General features: G+C 37.8%; 1 protein-coding gene and 1 pseudogene across 9 annotated transcripts in view; one reads left to right on the top strand and one right to left on the bottom strand.

Moving 5' to 3' along the window:
* The window catches only part of LRCH3 (leucine rich repeats and calponin homology domain containing 3), a 120,753-nt gene that overhangs the window by 9,251 nt on the left and 87,095 nt on the right, over positions 1–24,407 (bottom strand). For 3 of the 9 annotated variants that reach the window (XM_060639702.1, XM_078453081.2, XM_060639698.2), the window contains exons 13-20: positions 24,019–24,069; positions 22,471–22,524; positions 18,116–18,187; positions 14,042–14,090; positions 13,432–13,539; positions 11,474–11,592; positions 10,556–10,693; positions 115–192 (exon numbers count right to left, since the gene is read on the bottom strand). In XM_060639702.1, the coding sequence (XP_060495685.1) occupies positions 115–192; positions 10,556–10,693; positions 11,474–11,592; positions 13,432–13,539; positions 14,042–14,090; positions 18,116–18,187; positions 22,471–22,524; positions 24,019–24,069 (669 nt within the window). The remainder of the gene's footprint in view (positions 1–114; positions 193–10,555; positions 10,694–11,473; positions 11,593–13,431; positions 13,540–14,041; positions 14,091–18,115; positions 18,188–22,470; positions 22,525–24,018; positions 24,070–24,407) is intronic. The other 6 variants (XM_060639704.1, XM_060639701.3, XM_060639699.3 and 3 more) reach the window with 5 other exon arrangements.
* LOC132683592 (large ribosomal subunit protein uL11 pseudogene) lies at positions 18,537–19,648 on the top strand (annotated as a pseudogene).

The following is a 24,407-nucleotide window of genomic DNA, read 5'->3' on the forward strand; positions in this document are numbered from 1 at the left end:
TCTAAGATTTTAGATACTTACACTTCTGAAAAATTTTAGAAAAATAATACTGAAGTCTGAGATGGGGAGATGGTAGCGTCATTTAGGCAATATAAAAAATATTAAACTTATTACCTGAGGTACACCAATTTTTCTGCAAGCTTCTAGGAAATTCTCCACATTCCGCCTGCATTTTGCCATTGTTAATTTAGGCTACAAAGAAAGGAAAATGTGGTGTTATTACCAAAGTTTTAAAAAATTTTTTATTTTAAAAATACTCTTCTCACAATTCCTTCATCAATTCAGCACTCTAGACCATAGGGTCAGCAAACTTTTCCTTAAAGGATTAGATAATAAATCTGTTAGTCTTTATGGCCATATGATCTGCTAAGAGCTTGAAAGCAACTGCAAACAATATATACGCAAAAAGGTGTTCCAGTAAAACTTCATTTACAAAAATAGGTGCTGGCCTTGGACCACAGTTTGTCACTCTGTACTTTAGACATTTTACTTTGATTTTTGTAAGGCAAGTGCTAAATACAGAGAAATTTTAGGGGGGATAGTTGTTTAATTTTTTTGCCATTTTAAAACAATATACGGTAAAGAAAATATGTAGGAATAGGAAGGAAATTACCCACAACCTCATCATTCAAATACAATCACAGTCAACACTTTGGTTCATTTTCTTGCAGCCTTTATTAACAGAAGATAATTTTCTAAAAAAAAAATTTTTTAATGTTTGTTTATTTTTGGGAGAGAGAGAGAGCGAGAGAATGAGTACGAATGGGGGAGAGGGGGCAGAGAGGGAGACACAGAATCTGAAGCAGGCTCCAGGCTCTGTGCTGAAGCTCAGAGCCTGACACAGGTCTTGAACCCACGAGCTGTGAGATCATGACTTGAGCCCAGGACACTTAACCGACTGAGCCACCCAGGTGCCCCTAGAAGAAGATAATTTTAGAAAACCAATAGCTTTTGCTCAGACATATGTTACAGATGCATCATGTCTCTATTCAATGGTAATACGAAAAGTTTTTAAACATTTATATTTTACTTTATTATTTTTTTAAAATTTTATTTATTTAGAAAGCACAAGCAGGGGAGGGGCAGACAGAATCCTGAGAGAGAGAGAGAGAGAGAGAGAGAGAGAGAGAGAGAATCCCAAGCAGGCTCAGCACCACCAGTGCAAAGCCTGATAGGGGCCTTGAACTCCAGAACTGTGAGATTGTGATCTGAGCTGAAATCGAGTCAGATGCTTAACCGACTGAGCCATCCAGGGTCCCCAAACATTTCTATTTTAAAAGATTGGACTAAAGAACCTGTTTTCTGAAGGATGAACATTTCCCATAGGAGATTTCCCTAATTTCTAATTAGTAAGTTTGTTTTTCTGAACAGATCTCTTACTAAAAACAGAGTTGTATCACATGACCTAAAGTTGTCAAAAAGTTTTTCACCTATGGGTTATAACGTAAGAAAGAAATATGAATTCCATTTCCCAGAATGTTTAACAAACTCAAGTGTTCAAATTCATGGACTGGTTTTCAATACGTTTAAGCATCAGGCATGGAAGCCAAATGTCTGCACAAACTCTGCCTTACAGTTTTCACACAGGTTAGCAGATGGAAGCCTTAACCATCTCTAGAAAACAAAGGTTTCATTTGTGAATACCTGGACTTTCTTCAAAGATGGAATATGATACTCCATCATGAAAAGAGGGGAAATGTGATAAATACATGATAGTGTTTGAAGCAACTATTATAATCTAAACCTGCAAGAGGCAGCAGGGGCTAGGATTGACTTTATTATAAAAAATAAAAAGGTGGGAGGGGACCCCGGGTGGCTCCGTTGGTTAGGCGTCTGACTTCGGGTCAGGTCATGGTCTCGCAGTTGTTGAGTTCAAGCCCCACGTCAGGATCTGTGCTGACAGCTCAGAGCCCGGAGCCTGCTTCGGATTCTGTCTTCCTCTCTCTGCCCCTCCCCTGCTGATGCTCTGTCTCACAATACTAAATAACGTTGGAGCTCCTGGGTGGCTCAGTTGGTTAAGCGGCCGACTTCGGCTCAGGTCTCACAGTCCGTGAGTTCAAGCCCCGCGTCGGGCTCCGTGCTGACAGCTCAGAGCCTGGATCCTGCTTCGGATTCTGTGTCTCCCTCTCTCTCTGACCCTCCCTCGTTCATGCTCTGTCTCTCTCTGTCTCAAAAATAAATAAACATTAAAAAAAAATAATAATAATGTTAAAATTAAAAAAAAATAAAAATAATAAAATAATAAAAAGGTGGGATGAAAGGAAAATAATAACTAAAAAAATATTTTAAATATTTTATTTTTTTAAGTAATCTCTATGTAGACTAAACATGGGGTCTGAATTCACAACCCCGAGATCAAGAGTCATAAGCTCAGACTTCAAGCTGTATTACAAAGCTGTAATCACCAAGACAGTATGGTACTGGCATAAAAACAGACACACAGATCAATGGAACAGAATAGAGAACCCAGAAATGGACCCACAAACGTATGGCCAACTAATCTTTGACAAAGCAGGAAAGAACATCCAATGGAATAAAGACAGTCTCTTCAGCAAACGCTTATTGGGAAAACTGGACAGCAACATGTAGAAAAATGAACCTGGACCACTTTCTTACACTGTACACAAAAAGAAACTCAAAATGGATGAAAGACCTAAATGTAAGACAGGAGAAAGCAGGCAAAAACCTCTTTGACCTTGGCCGCAGCAACTTCTTACTCAACACGTCTCCGGAGGCAAGGGAAACAAAAGGAAAAATGAACTATTGGACAAAATAAAAAGCTTCCAAACAGCAAAGGAAACAATCAGCAAAACTAAAAGGCGACCGACAGAATGGGAGAAGATAGTTGCAAACGACATATCAGGTAAAGGATTAGTATCCAAAATCTATAAAGAACTTATCAAACTCAACGCCCAAAAAACAAATAATCCAGTGAAGACATGGGCAAAAGACATGAAGAGACACTTCTCCAAAGAAGACATCCAGAAAACCAACCGACACATGAAAAAATGCTCAACATCACTCATCATCAGGGAAATACAAATCAAAACCACAATGAGATACCACCTCACACCTGTCAGAATGGCTAAAATGAACAACTCAGGCAACAACAGATGTTGGCGAGGATGCGGAGAAAGAGGATCTCTTTTGCATTGTTGGTGGGAATGCAAACTGGTGCAGCCATTCTGGAAAACAGTATGGAGGTTTCTCAAAAAACTAAAAATAGAACTACCCTATAACCTAGCAAATGCACTGTATCCAAGGGATACATGCATGCTGTTTCGAAGGGACACATGCACCCAATGTTTATAGCAGCTCTATCAACAATAGCCAAAGTATGGAAAGAGCCCAAATGTCCACCAATGGATGAATGGATAAAGAAGATGTGGTGTGTGTGTGTGTGTGTGTGTGTGTGTGTAGGTACACACACACACACACACACACACACACACACACACACAACAGAGTATTACTTGGCAATCAAAAAGAATGAAATCTTGCCATTTGCAACTACGTGGATGGAACTGGAGGGTATTATGCTAAGTGAAATTAGAGAAAGACAAATATCACATGACTTAACTCATATGAGGACTTCAAGATACAAAACAGATGAACATAAGGGAAGCAAAAATAATATAAAATCAGGAAGGGGAACAAAACATAAGAGACTCTTATGGAGAACAGAGGGTTATGGGAGGGGTTGTGGGAGGGGGGATGGGCTAATTGGGTAAGGAGCATTAAGGAATCTAGTCCTGAAATCATTGTTGCACTATATGCTAACTAGCTTGGATGTAAATTAAAAAAAAAAAAAAAAAAAAAGTCATAAGCTCCACCAACCTGAGCTAGCCAGGAACCCCAATAATAATTTTTAAATTTCAAATTGAAAAACTTTCAAAAAGGTCCAGAAAGAGGATAGGCATTAGGTTTCCAGGAGAGTACCCATTCTTTTTTTTTTTTTTTTTTTTAATTTTTTTTTTCAACGTTTTGTATTTATTTTTGGGACAGAGAGAGACAGAGCATGAACGGGGGAGGGGCAGAGAGAGAGGGAGACACAGAATCGGAAACAGGCTCCAGGCTCCGAGCCATCAGCCCAGAGCCTGACGCGGGGCTCGAACTCACGGACCGCGAGATCGTGACCTGGCTGAAGTCGGACGCTTAACCGACTGCGCCACCCAGGCGCCCCAGTACCCATTCTTTCCTATGCCAAGTTCTTCTATCATCGAAGCAAAAAAGTCTGTTGTTTTGGCAGTGTCTGGGTGGCTCAGTCAGTTAAGTGTCAGACTTCAGCTCAGGTCATGATCTCACGGCTCATGAGTTTGAGCCCCACGTCAGGCTCTGTGCTGACAGCTCAGAGCCTGGAGCCTGTTTCAGATTCTGTGTGTCTCTTTTTCTCTCTGTGCCTCCCCCACTTTTACTCTGTCTCTCTCAAAAATAAATGAATATTAAAAGAAATTTTTTTTAAAAAGTGGTTTTTTTGTTTTTTTTTTTAAAGAGTGAAAGAGTAGAATCAGGACCTACTTAACATAAGGAGGAAAACAGCATGGGGGTTCAAATTGGCTAATTCAAACTGGGGCTGGGCTCCTTCATTCTCTTCTACTTTTTACATGTGAAAGAGCAAGGTGCTCCCTGCACAAGTGATGCTGTGGTCTTCTCAACTCCTGGCTAAAGAGGGAGGTAAGGTGAACTGATGCATAAAGAAAAAGTTACTGTAGTGAAAGCTATCATGACAAAGGCTTAACTTTAAGGGAAGTTGGGCAAATTAAGAAAACACAAGACAACTGCTTTTCACTTAGGAGAATTTTTCATTGGCTAGAAATTCTCTCTCCCTATACCAGCTTCCCTGTCTGCCTGTAAAAATGGAAGTAGAAACAATGTAATTAGCTTCTCCTGTTACCAACGGACCTTAGCTAAGCAAATCAGGATCTTGATCTGAGTCTGGGAGAGAAGGCTGGGGATGTGCACACAGGGCACCATGGACTCTACAAAAGAAGGGCCCCTACACTTCTGAAACTCTACCATTCAGATGCCAACATCTATGGAGGGGAGAGTGAAATAGGTCTGACTGCGTAGGTAGAAAAACAACTTGGTTTCCATGCAAAAGAAAGGCTAAAAAATGGAGGTCATGTCACTAAGTTAAAACTGGTTCAGGAATCACCACCATCTCAGAAAAAAGGAAAAGAAAAGGTCAGTCAGAATAGTGATCATGGAGACTAACTCAACATTACCTCCATGAAGACTACTAGCACCTTAAGACATAAAAGATGTCTGTGTTTGTGTGGAGAGGGGGAGCAGATGGGGGTGGGAAGCAGAATAGAAACTTCCTTTGAGATTTTCCCTGTAGACAGTAGAGCTCTGACTGATAAAGGTGAAGAGGAATGAGGAACAATCAATCAGCTCTCTCCCTAGCCATTTCTTCCTTTAGCATATATCTCATTTCCAGGGATGTAGACCAGTATTTCATAACTACAATCAAACTCCTTATGGTCTGATGAAAGTTGTGAATCTTTTCTTGAGAAGAATACACATGCATGCAAATTGGGGAGTTCATGGAGCCCTAAAAGTGCTTGATCCCAGGCTACAAATCCCTGCCTGTATGTGTCCAACAGAATAGCTAGTCAAAAGGACCCATCGGCTAGACTCCCTATCACTCTGGAGTGCAGAAGGACTCATGATTTTGCCTTAAGTCAAATCTCGGAGAACCTGCTATTCCCAAAAGCTTCTCCAGAAGTTTGGATGACATAACATATGGTTTTAAATAGCCATGCATAGCCTGTTCTAATTCTTTAATGAACAACCTGATCTGAATAGAAATCTTATGTAGGTTTTGCAGAAGAAGATTTCAACAAGAGCATAACCTATACCTAAAGGAGTAAGAAATAAACAATTTCACTATTCTGAAATTTGAAATGATTCAGAATTTTTATAGGTTATCTACCTTGGTGATATGGTTCCTTCAGTGAGCTGTCATATTACAATATTTGTCATGATTTTTGATATGATTTACTAGTGCACTTCTAAGAATGTTAACTGTACTCATAACACCTATGCCTATTAAACAACCAAACAGCAGTTTACCACCCTGAATGTGCCCCATCTAGTCTGAAATGCTTGGACACGAGACCTCTCCTTACAATAAGGGTCCTTTTTTTGAATTGGGTGAAAGAAATTATGGTTCTTAGAATACATCACGAAAGTGTTGTTTTTTTCTTAAAAAATCTTTATTTTTGAGAGAGAAAGAGAGAGAGAGAGACAGATAGAGCATGAGCGGAGGAAAGGCAGAGAGAGAGGAAGACACAGAATCCGAAGCAGGCTCCAGGCTCCAACCTGTCAGCACAGAGCCCGACACGGGGCTTGAACTCGTGAACTGCGAGATCATGACCTGAGCTGAAGTCGGATGCTTAACCAACTGAGCCACCCAGGCGCCCTCAAGAAAGTGTTTTTTAAGTTATATACTCACAGTGGTAATTAGGCAGTTCTCAAAGAATTACAATAAATCACCATGTTTTAATGCAACCATAAAGAAACTGCTATGGTTCTTCATTTGTACATGGCTTTAATTTTATATTCTCCTTACAAAAAAACTTCTAAGAAAGTAAATTACAAAGCTCTCTGTGTGGTCAAAAGAACAAAATAAGGGAAGTGACAATCTAATATGAAGGAAGGTAATCCATAGAAAAGAAAAATAGATGTAAATATTTATACTGAAATCTAGTACCGTAACAGAAATCCCATTAACACAATACCGATTTACTCATAAAATCATGTGCTCGCTTCGGCAGCACATATACTAAAATTGGAACGATACTCATAAAATCATTATCACAATTTCAAAGTAGGGATTTTTGGTTTTGTTGGGGTTTTTTGCTTTTAATTAAAATACTGGACAATCTTTAACTGGTTGGCTCAAAGTCCATTTTTTTACCCCCAAATATTATAATTTGGGAAGTTTTAACATTTACATGTTTCTTTTTTTAACATTTATTTTGAGAGAGCAAGTGAGAGAGTGAGTGGGGGAAGGGCAGAGAGAGAGGGACAGAGAGAATCTCACACTCTGGGCTGTCAGTACAGAGCCTGATGTGGGGCTTGATCTCACAAAGTGTGAGATCATGTCCTGAATCAAAATCGAGAGTCAGGTGTATAACCAACTGAGCCACCCAGGTGCCCCGAAAAGACCTCTTTTGATTTTTTAAAAAACGTTTATTTATTTTGAGAGACAGCACATGCAGAGAGAGAGAGAGAGAGAGAGAGAGAGAGAGAGAGAGAGAAATTTCAAGCAGGCTCCGCGCTGTCAGCCTAGAGCCCAACTTGGGGATCGATCCTACCCAACCGTGAGATCATGACCTGAGCCGAAAGCAAGAGGCGGACACTTAACTGACTGAGCCACACAGGCGTCCCTGATTTTGGTTTTTTAAAGAGGAATTAATGTTAAGAGATTGGACTGCTTGTAACTCCTCTGTACCTTCTGTTCTCACACCTGATATGTACTCAATGCATAGGAGTTAAGTTTTGTTGTTGATTTCACTAGCAAGTTTTAAATGCTCTCATCTCATGTAATACCTATATTTCTTTGACTAAAAGCAGGTCCATGTGTTTCATTTCTTTAGGCAGTTAAGTATTTGTAAAATAGTTTTATTTTTTCTGTATGTATTTTACATTCTTACGTGGAGGCACTGTGCTCTGGTAATCAAGGTAAAGAACCTCAGTCACCCTTATTCTCAAACTCCCCTTTTTGCATTGGCTGCTTGCTACTTTGTATGTATCTCCTCTGGAAATGAAAAGTGACAGATTTGTCCTTTTTAAAATTATTCTTAAAACATTTTTTTTTCTTTAATCCAGTTGACAGAATCTGGGAAGAATGCAAAGTATGAATAAACCCTTTCCTTACTGGTATTGCCAAACAGCACAATTCCTATTCTATTAATCACCACCTTTAGGACCAACAGCAAGTCTTTCAAGTCTCTGAGAGCACAGCGGACTTTGGTAGTGCTGTTCTTCTCTGCCTTTCCTAAACAAAACTGAAGGACTATTTTCAGGGGTCACTAAATAAAAAGTGGCTGCCGATTTTCCTTAGAAGCAAATGCAACATGCTACCTGTGAATGTGCTAGAGGGGATACGGCCACATCATCACCCTTGGGACTTTGGTAACAAAGCAGCTCTTGTAATTAGAAGAATACAAGGTCCTTGAGAGAGATAAATGATTTGCATCTGGAGAGGTAGCACGTTGGATATCCAAAAGTGGCCATCTATAGGCCTAGATACAACTGCAATTTGAGTAAAGAATTTGTAATAGGAAGTGCCTGCTAAATAACAAATGACCAGAAAATGAGATAAGGTCAAGCTTTTTGAAAGGTTAGACAATGTTAAGCATGTTACAAATGAACAGTATCCAGGGGCACCTGGGTGGCTTAGTCAGTTAAGCATTTGACTCTTGATTTCAGCTCAGGTCATGATCTCATGGTTTTGTGAGATGGAGCCACAGGTCAGGCTTTGTGTCCTTCCCCTGCTTGCATGTGTGTGCTCTCTCTCTCTCAAAATTAATAAACTTAAAAAAAATGAGCAGTATCCATTCACAATCATCAAAAGAGGGTGTTACAGGGGCGCCTGGGTGGCGCAGTCGGTTAAGCGTCCGACTTCAGCCAGGTCACGATCTCGCGGTCCGTGAGTTCGAGCCTCGCGTCAGGCTCTGGGCTGATGGCTCGGAGCCTGGAGCCTGTTTCCGATTCTGCGTCTCCCTCTCTCTCTGCCCCTCCCCCGTTCATGCTCTGTCTCTCTCTGTCCCAAAAATAAATAAAAAACGTTGAAAAAATAAATTAAAAAAAAAAAAAAAAAAAGAGGGTGTTACAACAATAACTATTAAATGCAATGGGAACCTTCATTATATTCTGGTTGTGTGTGTGTGTGTGTGTGTGCGTGCACGCTGGGTACAGGGAGAGGAGAGAGCACAGCTATGAAAGATAGTTTTGGAACAACTGGGGAAATCTACATCTAGATTATGGATGCTGTTGGTGTTTCACCCAGTGACACATCAGCTAGCCTGTGCATCCATCCTAGTCTGGGTTGGCTGTTAGTGGCTTACTACATCCCCTTCTCAGTTTCAGCCTGATCCTACAGGAAGCACTGGAGTGTGAATCACATCTCACTCCCATCTTGAGGCAGGAGGGCTCAGCTCCTATGTCAGTCATTGGCTATGGGCTACAGAGAAGAGCAAGGTAGACTGGGACAATTCTCTGAAATATTTAGAGAGTAAAGCTCCATAATATCTGCAACTAAACAGTACAATTAAAACACACATACACACACACATACACACATACACCCAAATATAAGCAAAGCAACACTGCAAAATGAAATAAATGTCAGGTCTAGGTAGATGCTTTAAGACTGTTTCTTGTAGGGCACCTGAGTGGCTCAGTCGGTTTAGTGTCTGACTTTGGCTCAGGTCATGATCTCATAGTTCGTGAGTTCAAGCCCCATGTCGGGGTCTGTGCTCACGGCTCAGAGCCTGGAGCCTGCTTTGGATTCTGTGTCTCTCTCTCTCTATCTCTCTCTCTCTCTCTCTCAAAAATGAATAAACATTAAAAAAAAAAAAAAAGAAGAATGTTCCTTGTATTATTATTTCAATTTTCCTGAAAGTTTAAAATTTTTATAATGAAAATTTGAAGGGGAAAAAACTTGTTCTTTCTTCTGTGGGTTGTCATCCTGATACTGACTTCTGACTTCTATATCTGACCAGCAGTCAAAAGAAAACCTGCCAGTCATCCTGAATGCATCCTTGTTTTCTACCCACGGTTGGTCACTAGATATGTCAGTTCCACTCCCAAAATAGATTCATCATTCTAAACTGCAATTATAATCATATTTCTCCCCCCAAATTCTTTGTTTCTTCACTGTCTACACTAAGATAAACATCTAACTCTTTGACACGGCACATAACATCATTGTCACATGGCCCTTGGCTTACCTCTTCAGCTACATCTCCCACCATTTACACCTACAATTTTGTGCATCATCATCCTAAACAACTTATGAGTTCCTTGAACATACCATGATCCTCCCTATCTTTTGAATCTAGGCATATTATGCTGGCAAATTCTTTTTTTTTTTTTTTTTAATAATCTTCTCTGTCATTGTTTTTTTAAAAAGTAATCTCTATGCCCAGTGGGGCTTTAACACATGATCCCCAGATCAAGAGTCACATGCTCTATAGACAGAGCCCGCCAGGCGCCCCTATGCTGGCAAATTCCTACTCATACTTTAAGAATAGTTCAAATTTGACCTCCTCTAAGCAGGCTTTCCTGAACTCTCCAGGCAGAGTTAAGTGGTCCCTTTTTTGTATTCCTATAGCAACTTCTTGCATACCTCTCTTACAACATTTATCACAGTTATTAATAATTGATTACATGCCTATTTTTTCTCTAGTAGAAAGTAGACCCAGGAAGGCAGGGACTGGATTATTCATATTTGTATCCCTAGCATTCTGCATAATACCTGCCATTGTACATAATATATGTCTGATGAATAGCCAATGGGTTTTTTTTAGTAGTATATACTTACTACAGCTGGTGAGGGGACATGGATGCTTGGGACAGATCGAGGCCGCACATGATTGGCCAAATGGCAAAGAACAACACCATCGGTTAGAGCTGCTCCCAGATCACAAGGCAGTGATACTTTCAACCGGTACTCAATATGCTAGAAGAGCAGGAAAATGTGTAATACGTTAACTGATGTGGCTGACACAGGACATAATGGAGTTACAATGAAATACTATAATTAAGAATCAAGATAAAAAGCAAATAACTTAAGTACCACAATCCCTATTTTATTTGTTTGTTTATTTATTTTGTTTTTGAGAGCAGGGGAGGGGCAGACGGAGAGGAAGAGAGAGACTCTTAAGCAGGGCTTGATCTCAAGACTGTGAGGTCACGACCTGAGCCAAAAATCAAGTCAGATGCTTAACTGATTTAAGCCACCCAGGCACCCCAAGTACCACAATCCCTATTTTATCCTTCCATCCTAAGTCAGTAACAAGGAGAACTAATACATACATATGGTGGCCAGGCCACAGTGGTGCAAAATATTACATGAGAAATTCATTTACAATTTTTATGCTTAAAAATATAACAGAACTAGATTCTGTCAATTCCAAAATAAAACACTATATGTAAGTGTGATATATATATGTGTACATACATATAAATTATTACTACTCTTACAAGATTTCTGTACATGAGGCAGAAAAAACTTTTAAGTGAGCAGGGCTAGGGATTGAGCTTTATAGAATAACCCATCTCATTTTCCTAGCAAACAGATGAAAAGAATGCCCTTAATAGCAGAATCTCTTTTACATCTACCACACGGTGGGCACTTGTTGATTTATTAAAAATTTTAAGTCAAATGAACAAGTGATTGCAGGGTTATGCGCTCTAGCAGTAACAATGTGAAAGTATAATTCAGAGGTAGTGTACACACTTTCCGTAGTTGATCCATTAATTCCAGCTCTTCTTCTCTCTGTCTTGAATTGGGTCTTGTTATGGGATCTGCAGAGTCAGTGGGAGGTGCAGAAGATGAAAGAAGGGGTGAAGCATGACCTAAAAAAATATGAATATGTAAGACAGAAAGGTGACTGCTAGTGCTGGAAAAATTCTCAGCTCCACCTGATCACAGGCTCCTTACAAGTGCAGCACTTTTCACTTCTGCACGGACTCTTTAAAAAAAGTTTCAAAATTTCACATATTAAAAAAAAAAAAAAAAAGTTTCAAATTATGAAAAGTTTCAAATATACACAATAGGGAGAACAGTGTTAAAAACTACCAAATGTCCATTATCCACTTAGCTCAACTCGTTTTGATTAAAAATGTTTCCATTGAAAAATAACACACATACAGAAAATTATGCAAATCATAAACAACTCAATAAATTATCACAAAGTAGACACAATCAGGTCAATAAATGCAATTATTATCAACACCCAGAAGGCCCTCTCATGACACCTACCCATCAGTACCTAATGGTTACTTCCAACAACACAGGTCCTAGCTATGGACTTCTTGATTTGTAATACCATAGATTAGTTTTGTCTAGTTTTGAACTTTCTATAAATGAAGCCAAATATATGTATGTATGCATGCTTTTGTCTTCTTTTGATCGACACTATAAGATTTATCCATATTGTATGTATTAATTGGTTCATTTTTATTGCTTATACGGTATCCCATTGTACAAACACACCACAATTTTTTACCCATTGTATCAGTCATGGACATTCTGTTTGGGGCTATCATGAATAAATAATGTTGCTATAAATATTTTTGTAAATATCTTGGGGTATATATGCTTACACATTTCGGAAAGCAAACTGCTGGTGATAGGACATACAAGTGTTCAGTATTATTAGATAATGGAAACAGTTTTCCATACTAGTTTACAATCCTATATGCAGTGTGTCTCTGGTTTGATTTTAAATCTGTGAGGGCATCTATCAGTTACACTCAAAGTTGTTATTTTTTATTTGAAATGTTTGTTTCTACTTCCAGGTAACTTCTTTGGAGGCCAGGCAGATGTATATTAACTAAAAAAACTAAAAAGTAGATTTAAAAAAAAAAGAATTACTGATTCATTTCTTCAAGAACACATAAAATAGCTTTTATCGATAGAAAAATCTGAAAAAGAGCTCATTACAGAGAGAAGGAATATTCCCTAAAGCCTGAAAGAGTGTTTTATTTGTTCCAACCTATAACCTCCTTTGGGTAGTGCTAAGAAACCCTAGTTAAGTTGAAACAAGATTCTCCTGCCTTTTTTTTTTTTTTAATGTTTATTTTTGAGAGAGAGAGAGAGAGAGAGAGAGAGAGAGAGAGAGAGAGAGAAACAGAGAGCAAGCAGGGGGAGGGCAGAGAAAGAGGGAGACACAGAATCTGAAGCAGGCTCCAGGCTCTGAGCTGTCAGCACAGAGCCCGATGCGGGGCTCAAACTCATGAACCGTGAGATACATCATGATGTGAGCCAAATTTGGACACTTAACTGACTGAGCCACCCAGGAGCCCCAAAGATTCTCCTGCTTTAATGTTAGTATGATCAAAGTTTAAAGCTTTTGCCAAAGTGACGTCTCAGGGTAGAAGTTTAAAAGCATACAGCAAGCATAGGGGTGCCTGGTTGGCTCAGTTGGTTAAGCATCCAACTTCAGTTCAGGTCATGATCTCACGGTTCATGGGTTTAAGCTCTGCATCAGGCTCAGTGCTGACAGCTCAGAGCCTGGAGCCTGCTTTAGATTGTGTCTCCCTCTCTCTGCCCCTCCTCCCCTGCTCATGCTTTGTCTCTCTCTCTCTCTCTCTCAAAAGTAAATAAACATTGAAAAAATAATAAAATAAAAGCATACAAGTTACTGTCATTATATAAAGCACCCACCCCCCTTCTTAGTCACTATGACCTACCTTTATTTGCTTCTGCCCTGACAGCTGCTCGGTAAAGGAAGCTTTCAGGGCGCTGGGCCTGGTTTCTCTGAATAGCAGCAGGAAAAGAATATGCAGGGGAATGATGAACTACACCAGCATGGAAAAGCAAAATAAGATTAAAGGAGATGGAAAAAAATTAAATATAACAACAGACACATGTCACAAGTTCAATAAATGACATAAAGATCAAATTAAACATGATAATGATATAAAGTGATAATTTTGTTTATTAATATAAAATCTAGTACAGAAAAGTAACCTTGAAATCAGGAAGGCTGTTTGCAGTTTTAATTGTCATGCTATTTTTGGTACGTTAATAAAGGCAGAATGAGTGTTAATATATTGAATAGATTCTCTTGCAAACCTATAGCTCTGCTAGCTCATGTTCATTTGTTCATATCAAATGCTTGAAGAGGTGACCAACCAGTTGAATTAAAAAATGGAAAATGTGCAGGAAGTTCCCAATTGTGGGTCTGATTTCTCATCTCAGAAATGGAAGTCACAGTTCTCTGAGAGGTAATTTATCAGGAAAATCCTGGTAAAGAATTACTCTTGATGTGGTTAATTGTACCTTTGTGTCTATTATTACCTGTTTCTGTTGTAGGTGAACTTGATATGGTATTAGACCTGTCATCGTTCTGTAGAGAAATGGAGATATATCAATAATCATTACTCAAGAAGAGCTACTTTCCACATTTATGATTACTTTGGTATAAAAGAAAAAATCATGCAAGTCTCTTTTAAAATTAAGTCTAGAAATGAGAATTTGGAGTAAGGGTTGATTTTGTACATTTTTTTAAGGCCAAACTTTTTACTTACTTCTGTAACATGAAAAGTTTATATAATGCATTCTCTAAAGATAGTTCTATTATATAATAGGTCTTTCCTATGACTATGAAAAGTGATCATCCTAAGGCAGAAAATTTCATTGGGAAATGTACAGGGGAGAATAATTTCATTTTATAATTTCATTTTCTGGTATAGTTTCTAAAGTATATTTCTCCACCTCTGGAGAGTAAAATTTAATGTATTAAAAAAAATGATGAAGATTTCTTCATTTCTGTTAGGAAATAAAGTGTTTAAAGATAGATAGCTGTAGGGGCGCCTGGGTGGCGTAGTCGGTTAAGCGTCCGACTTCAGCCAGGTCATGATCTTGCGGTCCGTGAGTTCGAGCCCCGCGTCAGGCTCTGGGCTGATGGCTCGGAGCCTGGAGCCTGTTTCCGATTCTGTGTCTCCCTCTCTCTCTGCCCTTCCCCCATTCATGCTCTGTCTCTCTCTGTCCCAAAAATAAATTAAAAACGTTGAAAAAATTAAAAAAAAAAAAAAAAAAAAAAAGATAGATAGCTGTATTTCCAGACTAACATTTAAGTCCAAGATATTTTTACTTCATTGACCAAAGAGAACTATAAAAAGGGGGAAGAGCTAGCTTAACATGTATAAAGTTTATCTAAAAAAAGAGAAATGTAATTAAGCTCATTTAAAAAGAAGTGTTGGTTGGATGGGTTAAAGACACTGAAGACGTGGCAGAGGAGTAGAATCAAGAAAGGTTAGAGTAACAATATTCAAGGCCTCAACATCTAGGCCCAATAAATTAAACATATTATAACTTTATTTAATTTTTTAATGTTTATTTACTTTTGAGAGAGAGAACAGGGGAGGGGCAGAGAGAGAGGGAGACACAGAATCCAAAGCAGGCTCCAAGCTCTGAGCTGTCAGCACTGAGCCTGATGTGGGGCTCAAACTCGTGAACTGCGAGATCATGACCTCAGCCGCAATCAGACACTTAACTGACTGAGCCACCCAAGTGCCCCTAACCGAATGATTTTATTTTTTTTTTAATTTTTTTTTAATGTTTATTTATTTTTGAGATAGAGAGAGAGCATGAATGGGGGAGGGGCAGAGAGAGAGGGAGACACAGAATCGGAAGCAGGCTCCAGGCTCTGAGCCATCAGCCCAGAGCCTGACGCGGGGCTCGAACTCACGAACCGTGAGATCGTGACCTGAGCTGAAGTCGGATGCTCAACTGACTGAGCCACCCAGGTGCCCCATGATTTTAAAACACAGAGGTACATACATCTGCTCCCATGCTTTTTTCTCCCTTTTGGTTTTAATATTTTCAGAAATCTGTTCTCTCTAGTTGGGAGCTGGGCAGAAAAAATTAATTATGATAGGGAATTTGTTAACATTCATGCATATATACACACATACACAGAAGTCATGCTGTTGAGAAGATTCTTGGACTGATCTGGAAGACAATTTCATGGTAACAGTTCCTTGATTTGATACTCTTTGGCTGAAAATTTATAAAGTAAGCCAAGCTGTTGAGTGAAGCAATGTATTACATCTTCATTAGTGAAAAAAGATATGTTCATCAAGCTTATAGATGCAAATATGCTAAGTTTAGGATGTTGAAAAGAAATGAAAATTTAAATAACAAATTTAAAATAAGAGCAACAAAAAAAAGATATAGTAAGAGCGGCAAGAACTAATAAAAAGAACGAACAAGAAAATGAGGCGAAAACGATATCTTTGCAAGGAAACAAAAAAGAATATCCTTATTTGCAAGAAATATGAGACAGAAAGGAGAAAACTAGTTAGCCCAACAGAGACCTAGTCAAGGGTCAATGGTACAAACAGGAAAACATAAACAGTAGAGATTATTCCAGATATAGAGGGAAAATATACATTTTTTAATTTAAAAAGACTAATAGGAGTTAGGCTAGAAATTTAATATTGCAAAAAAGAATTAAGCTAACAGGCAACTCTATTAGACGAGAAGGAAGAAGTGAAGCAAACTGCACTGAATGGCAACAAATTTCTCCACCTCTAGAAACATCAAAAAGGTAATACACAGCTGTGTGTAAAGAAAAACAAAGCCAGAATAGAGGCAACTTGTAAAATGGTGATTTTTAAAATGTACTTTTATTGAAACTAGAAATCTAAGTGACTTGCATTCTAGGGTATGAAGATTATTAGTTCAAATTACTCGGAGGCCACTGACTCTATTTGAGAACTCTTGCAGAACTGGAGCAAAAAAACAGAAATTGACAGGAACTCAACTTTTTTTTGCCTGGTTAAGCAACAAAAGAAGTAAACCCATGGCTAAATACATATAAATATGTATCAGCTGTATAGTAACAAGGATGCCAAAAAATAAAGGGTAAGTCTTTTTAAACTAATCATTTATACTACAGCATGTCTGACAGAAAGTTAAACTTACCATACAAGGGTTGGCACGTTCAGATTTGGCCTTTTCAACTATGATTCTGGGAGAGAATAAGCCCCAATGCCCTAAGGTATCCACTGAGTGTAATGAATTAACTTCTCTCCTATATAACTCCTATACTACTAATATACCTTCCTTGAGAGAACTTTGAGAACAATCCCTCAATTTTCTGGGTTGTCATTCAAATGAGGAACCTAGCTGAGAAAGGCTAGCAAAGAGTTAACAGAGATGAGAATTATAAAGGTTTTTCAAAAGTCATCCAGGTATGTGTAGCATCTTCAATACCGACTAAAGAGGTTTATCAGGCCTACAGATGATACAAAGTTGGGGCCAGCACTTAGAAGAACATGATGCAATAATTTGAAAGTATTGTGGTAAATCAGAGAATTAAAAATGTTCAAAGATACAAGATATGGAAATTAATTATCATTTAGGAGTATAACTGAAACATTTGAGAATTACAGTGGCTACTGACCAAAATGGATACTGAAATGAGAAAAGCCAACCCAACGCTTAGAATAAGATGTGAAAAACCTTGTTTCATGCTCAGTGCCAGGTAGGCTCTAATAAGGGCTATATTTCTACTTGGGGGCTGTGGAGCCAAAATGGAAGGCAGAGAAATTGAGAAAGCTCAAAAGGATTAACAGACTGGGAAAGGCACATAAAACAATCAGAGTTTATTTAGGGAGAAGACAAGGGCAGCATCATAATAGTTTTCAAATATAAAGATTCTTTTTTAAAGACTGCTAAATAACTAGAAAATCTCTACTCTGGAAAGAAGAGAAGTAAGTGTAAGCCACAGGGTGTGGATCTAAATCAGACAAGGGGAGAACCTTCTAACAGGGAAGATTATTAATAATTTCTTATATATCATATGATTAACAAAGATGGAATCACCATTCCTAGAGGCCTTCAAAAAATAAAATACCACAGGGTTGCAGGCCATATTCCAACTCTGTTATTAAGCTCAAAAGCAGCCACAGACAGTATATGAACAAATGGTAGTGGCTGTGTGCCAATAAATCTATTTCCAAAAAATGTGGCCTACAGGCCATAGCTTGTTGACCTCTACTAGAAGAAGGTTTTAGCAGTGACACTTTTGGGGACTGGGACTGAAATTATTTTAAATGCACATTAGAAAACAGAGTTAACTTTATATTATTTATCAGCCAAAGTAAAATAACTCATGACAAAAAAAATAACCTTTGGTAGGAAAATCAGAACAGCATATCAAACAGAATTTCAATATAAAGAATTAACGCAGGCTCTGTATTTCTAGTATGGTAAATCTTCCAAAAATTTCAAGTAAAATTAATGTTAAATTCAAATAGTTTTATAAGCTTATGTATATTTCATGCAATCCTAGATTTCACACTGCTGTGGGACCATTCTATTGGAAAATTTCAAGTTCCTGGGTATTACGGTAACAAGAGATACCTTAAGAAGCATGAAGGCAGAAGAATGAGGCAGGGTAGCTGCACAGCCCACTTGATTCAACCCTGACAGCGACTAAATTTTAAAAGAGAAAGGGAAGAAACAAACAAAAGGCAGCATTTATGTTAGCAAAATGTCAGGCAGGCAGGCAGATCAGGTCAATGAAATTAGAAAAGGAAAGGTCATGGACAAACTTTCAAATGGTTTACTAAAATATTGATAGGGCAGAAGGAATACTAGGGGGAAAAAAACTCCTAACTTATAAAACAGTTTTCCCATCTGTATAATTCAAACTATTTCAATACTTCATACCACATTAACCAAGAAATGAAAGGGCTTTTGGCTTTCGGCTTGGAGGAGGCCAAGGTGCAACTGTCTTTGGTCATCTCAAATCCAGGTTCATCCAACACCAGCTGCCTCCATTATGCTGCCTAAATTTGACCCCAGCGACATCAAAGCCATACACCTGAGGTGCACTGGTGGGGACGTCAGTGCCACATTTGCCCTAGCCCCCAAGATCAGCCCCCTGGGTTTGTCTCCAAAAAGGTTGGTGATGACATTGCCAAGGCAACTGGTGATTGGAAGGGTCTCAGGATTACAGTGAAACTGACCATTCATTCAGAACAGACAGGCTCATATTGAAGTGGTGCCTTCTGCCTCTGCCCTGATTATCAAAGCTCTCAAGGAACCACCAAGAGACACAAAGCAGAACAACATTAAGCACAGTGGAACCATCATTTTCTACGAGATTGTCAATGCTGCCTGACGGATGTGGCACTGATCTTTAGCTAGAGAACTCTCTGGAACCATAAAGAGATCCCGGGGACTGCTCAATCTGTGGGCTGCAATGTTGATGGCCACCACCCTCATGACATCATAGATGACATCAACAGTGGAACAGTGGAATGTTCAGCTAGTTAAGAACTACAAAGGAAAATATTTTGATAAATGATAGTTTGACAACCAAAAAAAGGGCAGGCATGATTTATTAAAAGTGATTTTAAATAGAACTAAAACTAAGAACATCAAAATTGTTGAGCAAAATTGCCTTAGAAACTACCAAGACTTGTGCTATTCCTCTTATGGGGAAACAAATCCAGTCAAAGAGCTCATTTTAACTGAGCAGAACTGGCATGAGTAAAGACACTATTTTTTCAACACTGATCCAAATTAGAGTTATTATAATTCCATATACCACCTCTGATGTGAAAAAACAGAGGAATGAGGATTCTGTGTCATGCCTTGCAGATGAACCAGCATTTCATTTCTGCCTCTATGTCCAAATGACCTACATGAGTGTAAGAGGAATTTTCCTTTTCTTTGAATCCTTTATCCTTTCACCAACCTACATACAACTAGAAATATTAGATGTATCTGTCAAGTATATTAAAGGTATAATTAGAGACAGTAAGTATTAGAATCTATTGTACAGAATTATGATTACAGATAAAACCCAAAGCATGACAATTCTTTAATTTGGTAAAGAGTGGAAATCAGAGAAGACAGGACTTTCATCACAAAGGGGACTGGATAAGATTGGACCTATTACAACAACAAAATGCCAGTCAGTCTTAAATATATTGAAATCTTTATACATTAAATAACTTTTAAAAATTTAAACTAGGATCACAAATATGTGAATCAGGGAACAATTGACCTTATTAAGCACATGTGGGTGTTCAGAAAAACATGTGTAGATGATCAATAAAATGAATACAACAATTTTTAATGACAGTTGATAGATAGCAATGTTTCTTTTTGGGGAGGGTGGGCAAAAAAAATTTTTTTAAAGTAACATTGTAACCTAATCTATCAAAGGAAATATACCAAAGAACAAGATTGTGACAACAGTCATATCGTCACCTCTTCAGTTTTCCTGGGCCTCCTTATAACCAAATGTACAGAAATTACTGTCAATCTCAAACATAAAAAGGCTAAAAGCCACTATTTTGGCAAAGGAGGACAAAAAAAGTGGAAAAGAAGAGGATGCGAAATGAGCCTAGATACTCTCTAGTTTCTAGAGATGAGATACAGATGCGGATTGGATATAGATGAAAACAACAGAAGCCTGGAGGGCAGCCCTAAGAGCATGTTAGTGTCATGGATATTAAACATCACTAATACTTATTTCAGATCTTGTATTTCAAGGTCTTTAAATGAAATCCAACATTTACACCTTGCTATACATCATCAGACCTTTTCATCATGAAACAGTTTAATGAGCAATTTCAGATGCATAGCATTTATGTGTTCATTCAGGAAATATTTATTGAGCACTTAATATATCCCAGGAACGATGACAGGAACTGAGTATACATAGGTAAATGCAACAGAGATTATCCCTGTGCCCATGAAGTTTAGAGTCTGGTAGTCTAATAGGGAAGAGACCTAAAACAATAAACATCCACCTAAATGAACTATGAAGAGAAAAAATAACAATGGAGACAAATTTGATTTGGGGGTTGTAGGCTGCAGAAGAGTCATTTTTAAAGATCTAACATTTAAGCAGATACCTGATAGATGAGTAGAAATTAACCAAGGAGTATATACAGGGAAGGAGAGGCATTCCATGCTGAGGGAAACAGCATGTGCAAAAGGTTGTGAGGTAGAAACAGGCTTGCTGTATTTGAAAAGCTGAAAAAATGCTGGTGCAGAATGAGCCCTGAGCCCAGAGATGACAGAGAGTATGCAGGGGCTTGCAGGCTGTGTTAAGAAGGACTTTATTCTACCATATGAAGCTACTGAAGAGAAAGAAGTCTTGAGAAAAGCAGAGGTATGATTTAAAAATACGACTCTTTCTGCAAAATACGACTCTTTCTTTTCTGCAAAGTGTTGGATACTATTTGGCATACAAAAATATGTGAGACACTGTCCTTTTAAAGGCCATCTCATTTAGGTCAAACATGAATACTGATAAGTAAAATACAAGGGTATGTGTTTTGAAAATGGCTGAAAGCCATTTCAAATTTCACACCAAGGGGATCTGTTTTTCCAAATTCCACTTTTTCCTTGACAAAGAAGTGTGGCCACTCAGACTTATGTCACTTCCTATACATTATTAAATCTCATCTTCAGTCTCCTAAATTGCTTTCCATTATAGTGTGAGAGGCAATACACCATGGTGCTTAATAAATAGTAGGTTCTCAAGTCAGCCAGATCTGGATTTGAACCCAATCTTGCACTTACTAGCTATGTGACCTCGGACAAATCTCATTCTGGACAAAATATCTGTGCCTCAGTAATCATTTGTAAGATGGTGATCAGTTTAACCTTAACTTTTAAGATCGCTGTGAAGAATAAATGAGATAATTCTGGTAAAGTGTCTGGATCATCACAGGCTCTCAGTATTTTTGTCCATTAATTTAAATCATTTGCTTCTCATATCAATTAATTTCCACAAAAACTCCAGAAGGTGGTGGTTTTATTTACCTGTAAGACTGCCCAATTAAAATGTGCTTTATCCATCTCAAAGGAAATGATAACTGCAGAACATACAGAAATTTTGACAATGGACGTTTATGTAAGAAGGACCTCCTGCTGAAGCATGCACTTCACGCAGGAGTATGTACAAGGGCGGCAGTTACCAGCACATGAGACAGGAATTGCTACACACAGACTTTTGAACTGCTAGTTTTCAATACTACTATAAAAAATATCATAAAACATGATGGGGAAAGCAATTATGTGAATGTTAGAATTCTCTTGCAAGGCTGACAAAAATAAGATTTTTTAATACTGCTCTTATGTTATACTCATTTTCTGCTGAAGAAACAGGCAGTAAAAGTAAACTGGTGTTAAAAAACGATCAGTAGATAACATTCCGAGTTAATGTTTCCCAAAGTTTAAAAAATGGGCATAGAGGGATAATCTTGAGATGTAAGTATTTTTGAAAAGTTTGGGATTTTCAGTAGCTTAAAATAGACAATAAAATAGGATGGCAAATATACAGTTGTGTAATTAGTGTCATGCAGGAAAGAAATCCATTTAACACACAGGTGACTCATGAGCCAAATTAATGATTAATAAAGTAAGTGCACCTAGAATTAGAAATGATGTCTAAAAAAGTAATGTGCCCTCTCCTCCCAACCCACATCCAAAGCCAATATGGTTTGCAGTGTGAATGTTTTACTTCTGGAAACACTAACAAAGGTATTTGAATCATAGCTGCAGAACACTGGAACGCTGGTAAGTCATGAACAGTAAAGCAGGGAAACAGTTCTAGCTATTTACAAAGTATTTAGTAATGACGCTCATCATGTTTTATGGTACGTAGATAATTTCTGAATGAAAAGTATAATTACTATTCTCCAAACTCTAGATATAACAATATATAACTCCATTTTGTGCAAGGCTCTTACCACTAACAAGGCACTATCATCAGTGTGCTGAGACCTTCTGGATGGGAAGGGACACTGGAGAGGCAGAGAGAAAGGAAGCAATGTCAAAAACAAACGATGCACACACGTGACATATTTCACAAATAACACAAGCAAAGAGGTATATTAAGACATAATGAAGATGCTAACATATAGGATTGCATTCACAATCATTTTGAATTCATGTATCATAAAAGCTAATAAATTGATTCTGAGTAATGATTTTCTTCCAAACAGCTTAATTCCAAATATGATCTGATTGCTTAAAAACTGACTAAAGCAAGGAGGGAACAGGGATTATTCTCTATTCACAGAAGAGAAAGCTGAAGTATAGGCATAGCAGTAACAAAGAATTTGTGGTCATTTAGTGAGTCAGTCACAAATTAAAACAATAAACCCAGGAGTCATGATTTCTAGTCTATGCATCTCTTCATTACCTTTCTCAGACAAGAGGACAACTAGAAATTTAAAAATTGCACACCATATTTTCCTGAGGAGCTTTAATTTTTAAATAATGAATTTCTCCAGAATAACCATTAAGAAGGAAATTTGGGGGTAAGAAAAGGTTATTAACTTATCAAACTTTGTTAAAGGTTTGTTCCTTTATTATTACCATGTGAACAAAAGATGACTGAAAAGGCTGAGTGAATCTTTCAGGTATAAGAACAATGCCTAAATTCTGAGATAAACAAGAAGTAGTAATCGTATGTCTAGTCAATAAGGAAAAAAAACCTTATAATGGATCATTTAAAACATTTCAAACAATGCATTTTACATTCCAGAATCACTTGTGCTTTAAAAACTCTATGGTGAAACTTAATGCTTGTCAAACCCTGTGTGTTAGGTTTTCACGTAATTTATTTTACAGAAAACAGATTCAAAATTCACATGAAACAATGCCTTTAAGCATTTTTAAGGAAGCGGTGATCATAAACTGAAAACATGAGAAGGCAAAATATAAAGAAAAATGGCTTTAAAAACCGACTACAATACAAATACTTATTTAATAAGTTTCATTTTAACAGATCAAAATAGGTATATTTTAAAAAAGGTTAAGCAATTTTACATGTTAACTTGTAATGAAAATGTACTATTTAATATTATAAAACTACTGTGTACACCGTGTAATCAATAACACACACACTCAGGAAATGAGCCCTGGAGCTGAGATGTATGTGGTATCTTTTTGTTCAATACCAACACCACGTACCGGTGCCAGATAGAGCTCCCAGGACTACTTCTCACTACACAGTATGGTTTGAAAATGGATGAAGAAGATACTTCTAGTGGGGATGGAAGAAAGAAAGAAATAACCTCCAGATGGATTCATACAGACTAAAAAATCCTTGGTCTATAAACTTGGATAAACTCCCTGGCCCGTGTCTTCTTCTCCTGAGTAAGTAGAATTTTGTGAGGAGAAAAGGAAAATGGCAATATTTTGATCACTGAAAACACATGATAATCACATGCAAACATTTCATTTCCATTGTAATAAAAAATTCCAAAGGAAAGGTGGTTATATAGACTTACCTCACCATCTAAGGGGGATTGCTGTTTTTGTGGACTTTGTGATGCTTTGTGCTATATATCCCCAAGACCCCCCAAAAGAGGGAAGTTGGTTAGAATCTGGAACACTGGAAATGATAAATTCTATTTACCAAAATAATCACCCACATTAATTTCTGTCTCTCTTGTGTGCAGCACTTTGCCAGATTTACTGGTCAGAAGATGTCACCCTTTCCCTTAAACAGTTTACAATTTAAACAAGGAAGATCAATAAACTAACAGACAGTACTTCATATGTCTATAAGCATCTACAAAAATACAAAAAGCATGTTTTTTATATGTACATGCAAACAAATATAGTCCCAATCAGAACAGTGATCTCTCACTATATTCTCTCAATGAACTCATTCTCT

The sequence above is a fragment of the Panthera onca genome, chromosome C2 (assembly GCF_046562875.1).
Source record: "Panthera onca isolate mPanOnc1 chromosome C2, mPanOnc1 haplotype 2, whole genome shotgun sequence".
Lineage (NCBI taxonomy): Eukaryota > Metazoa > Chordata > Mammalia > Carnivora > Felidae > Panthera > Panthera onca.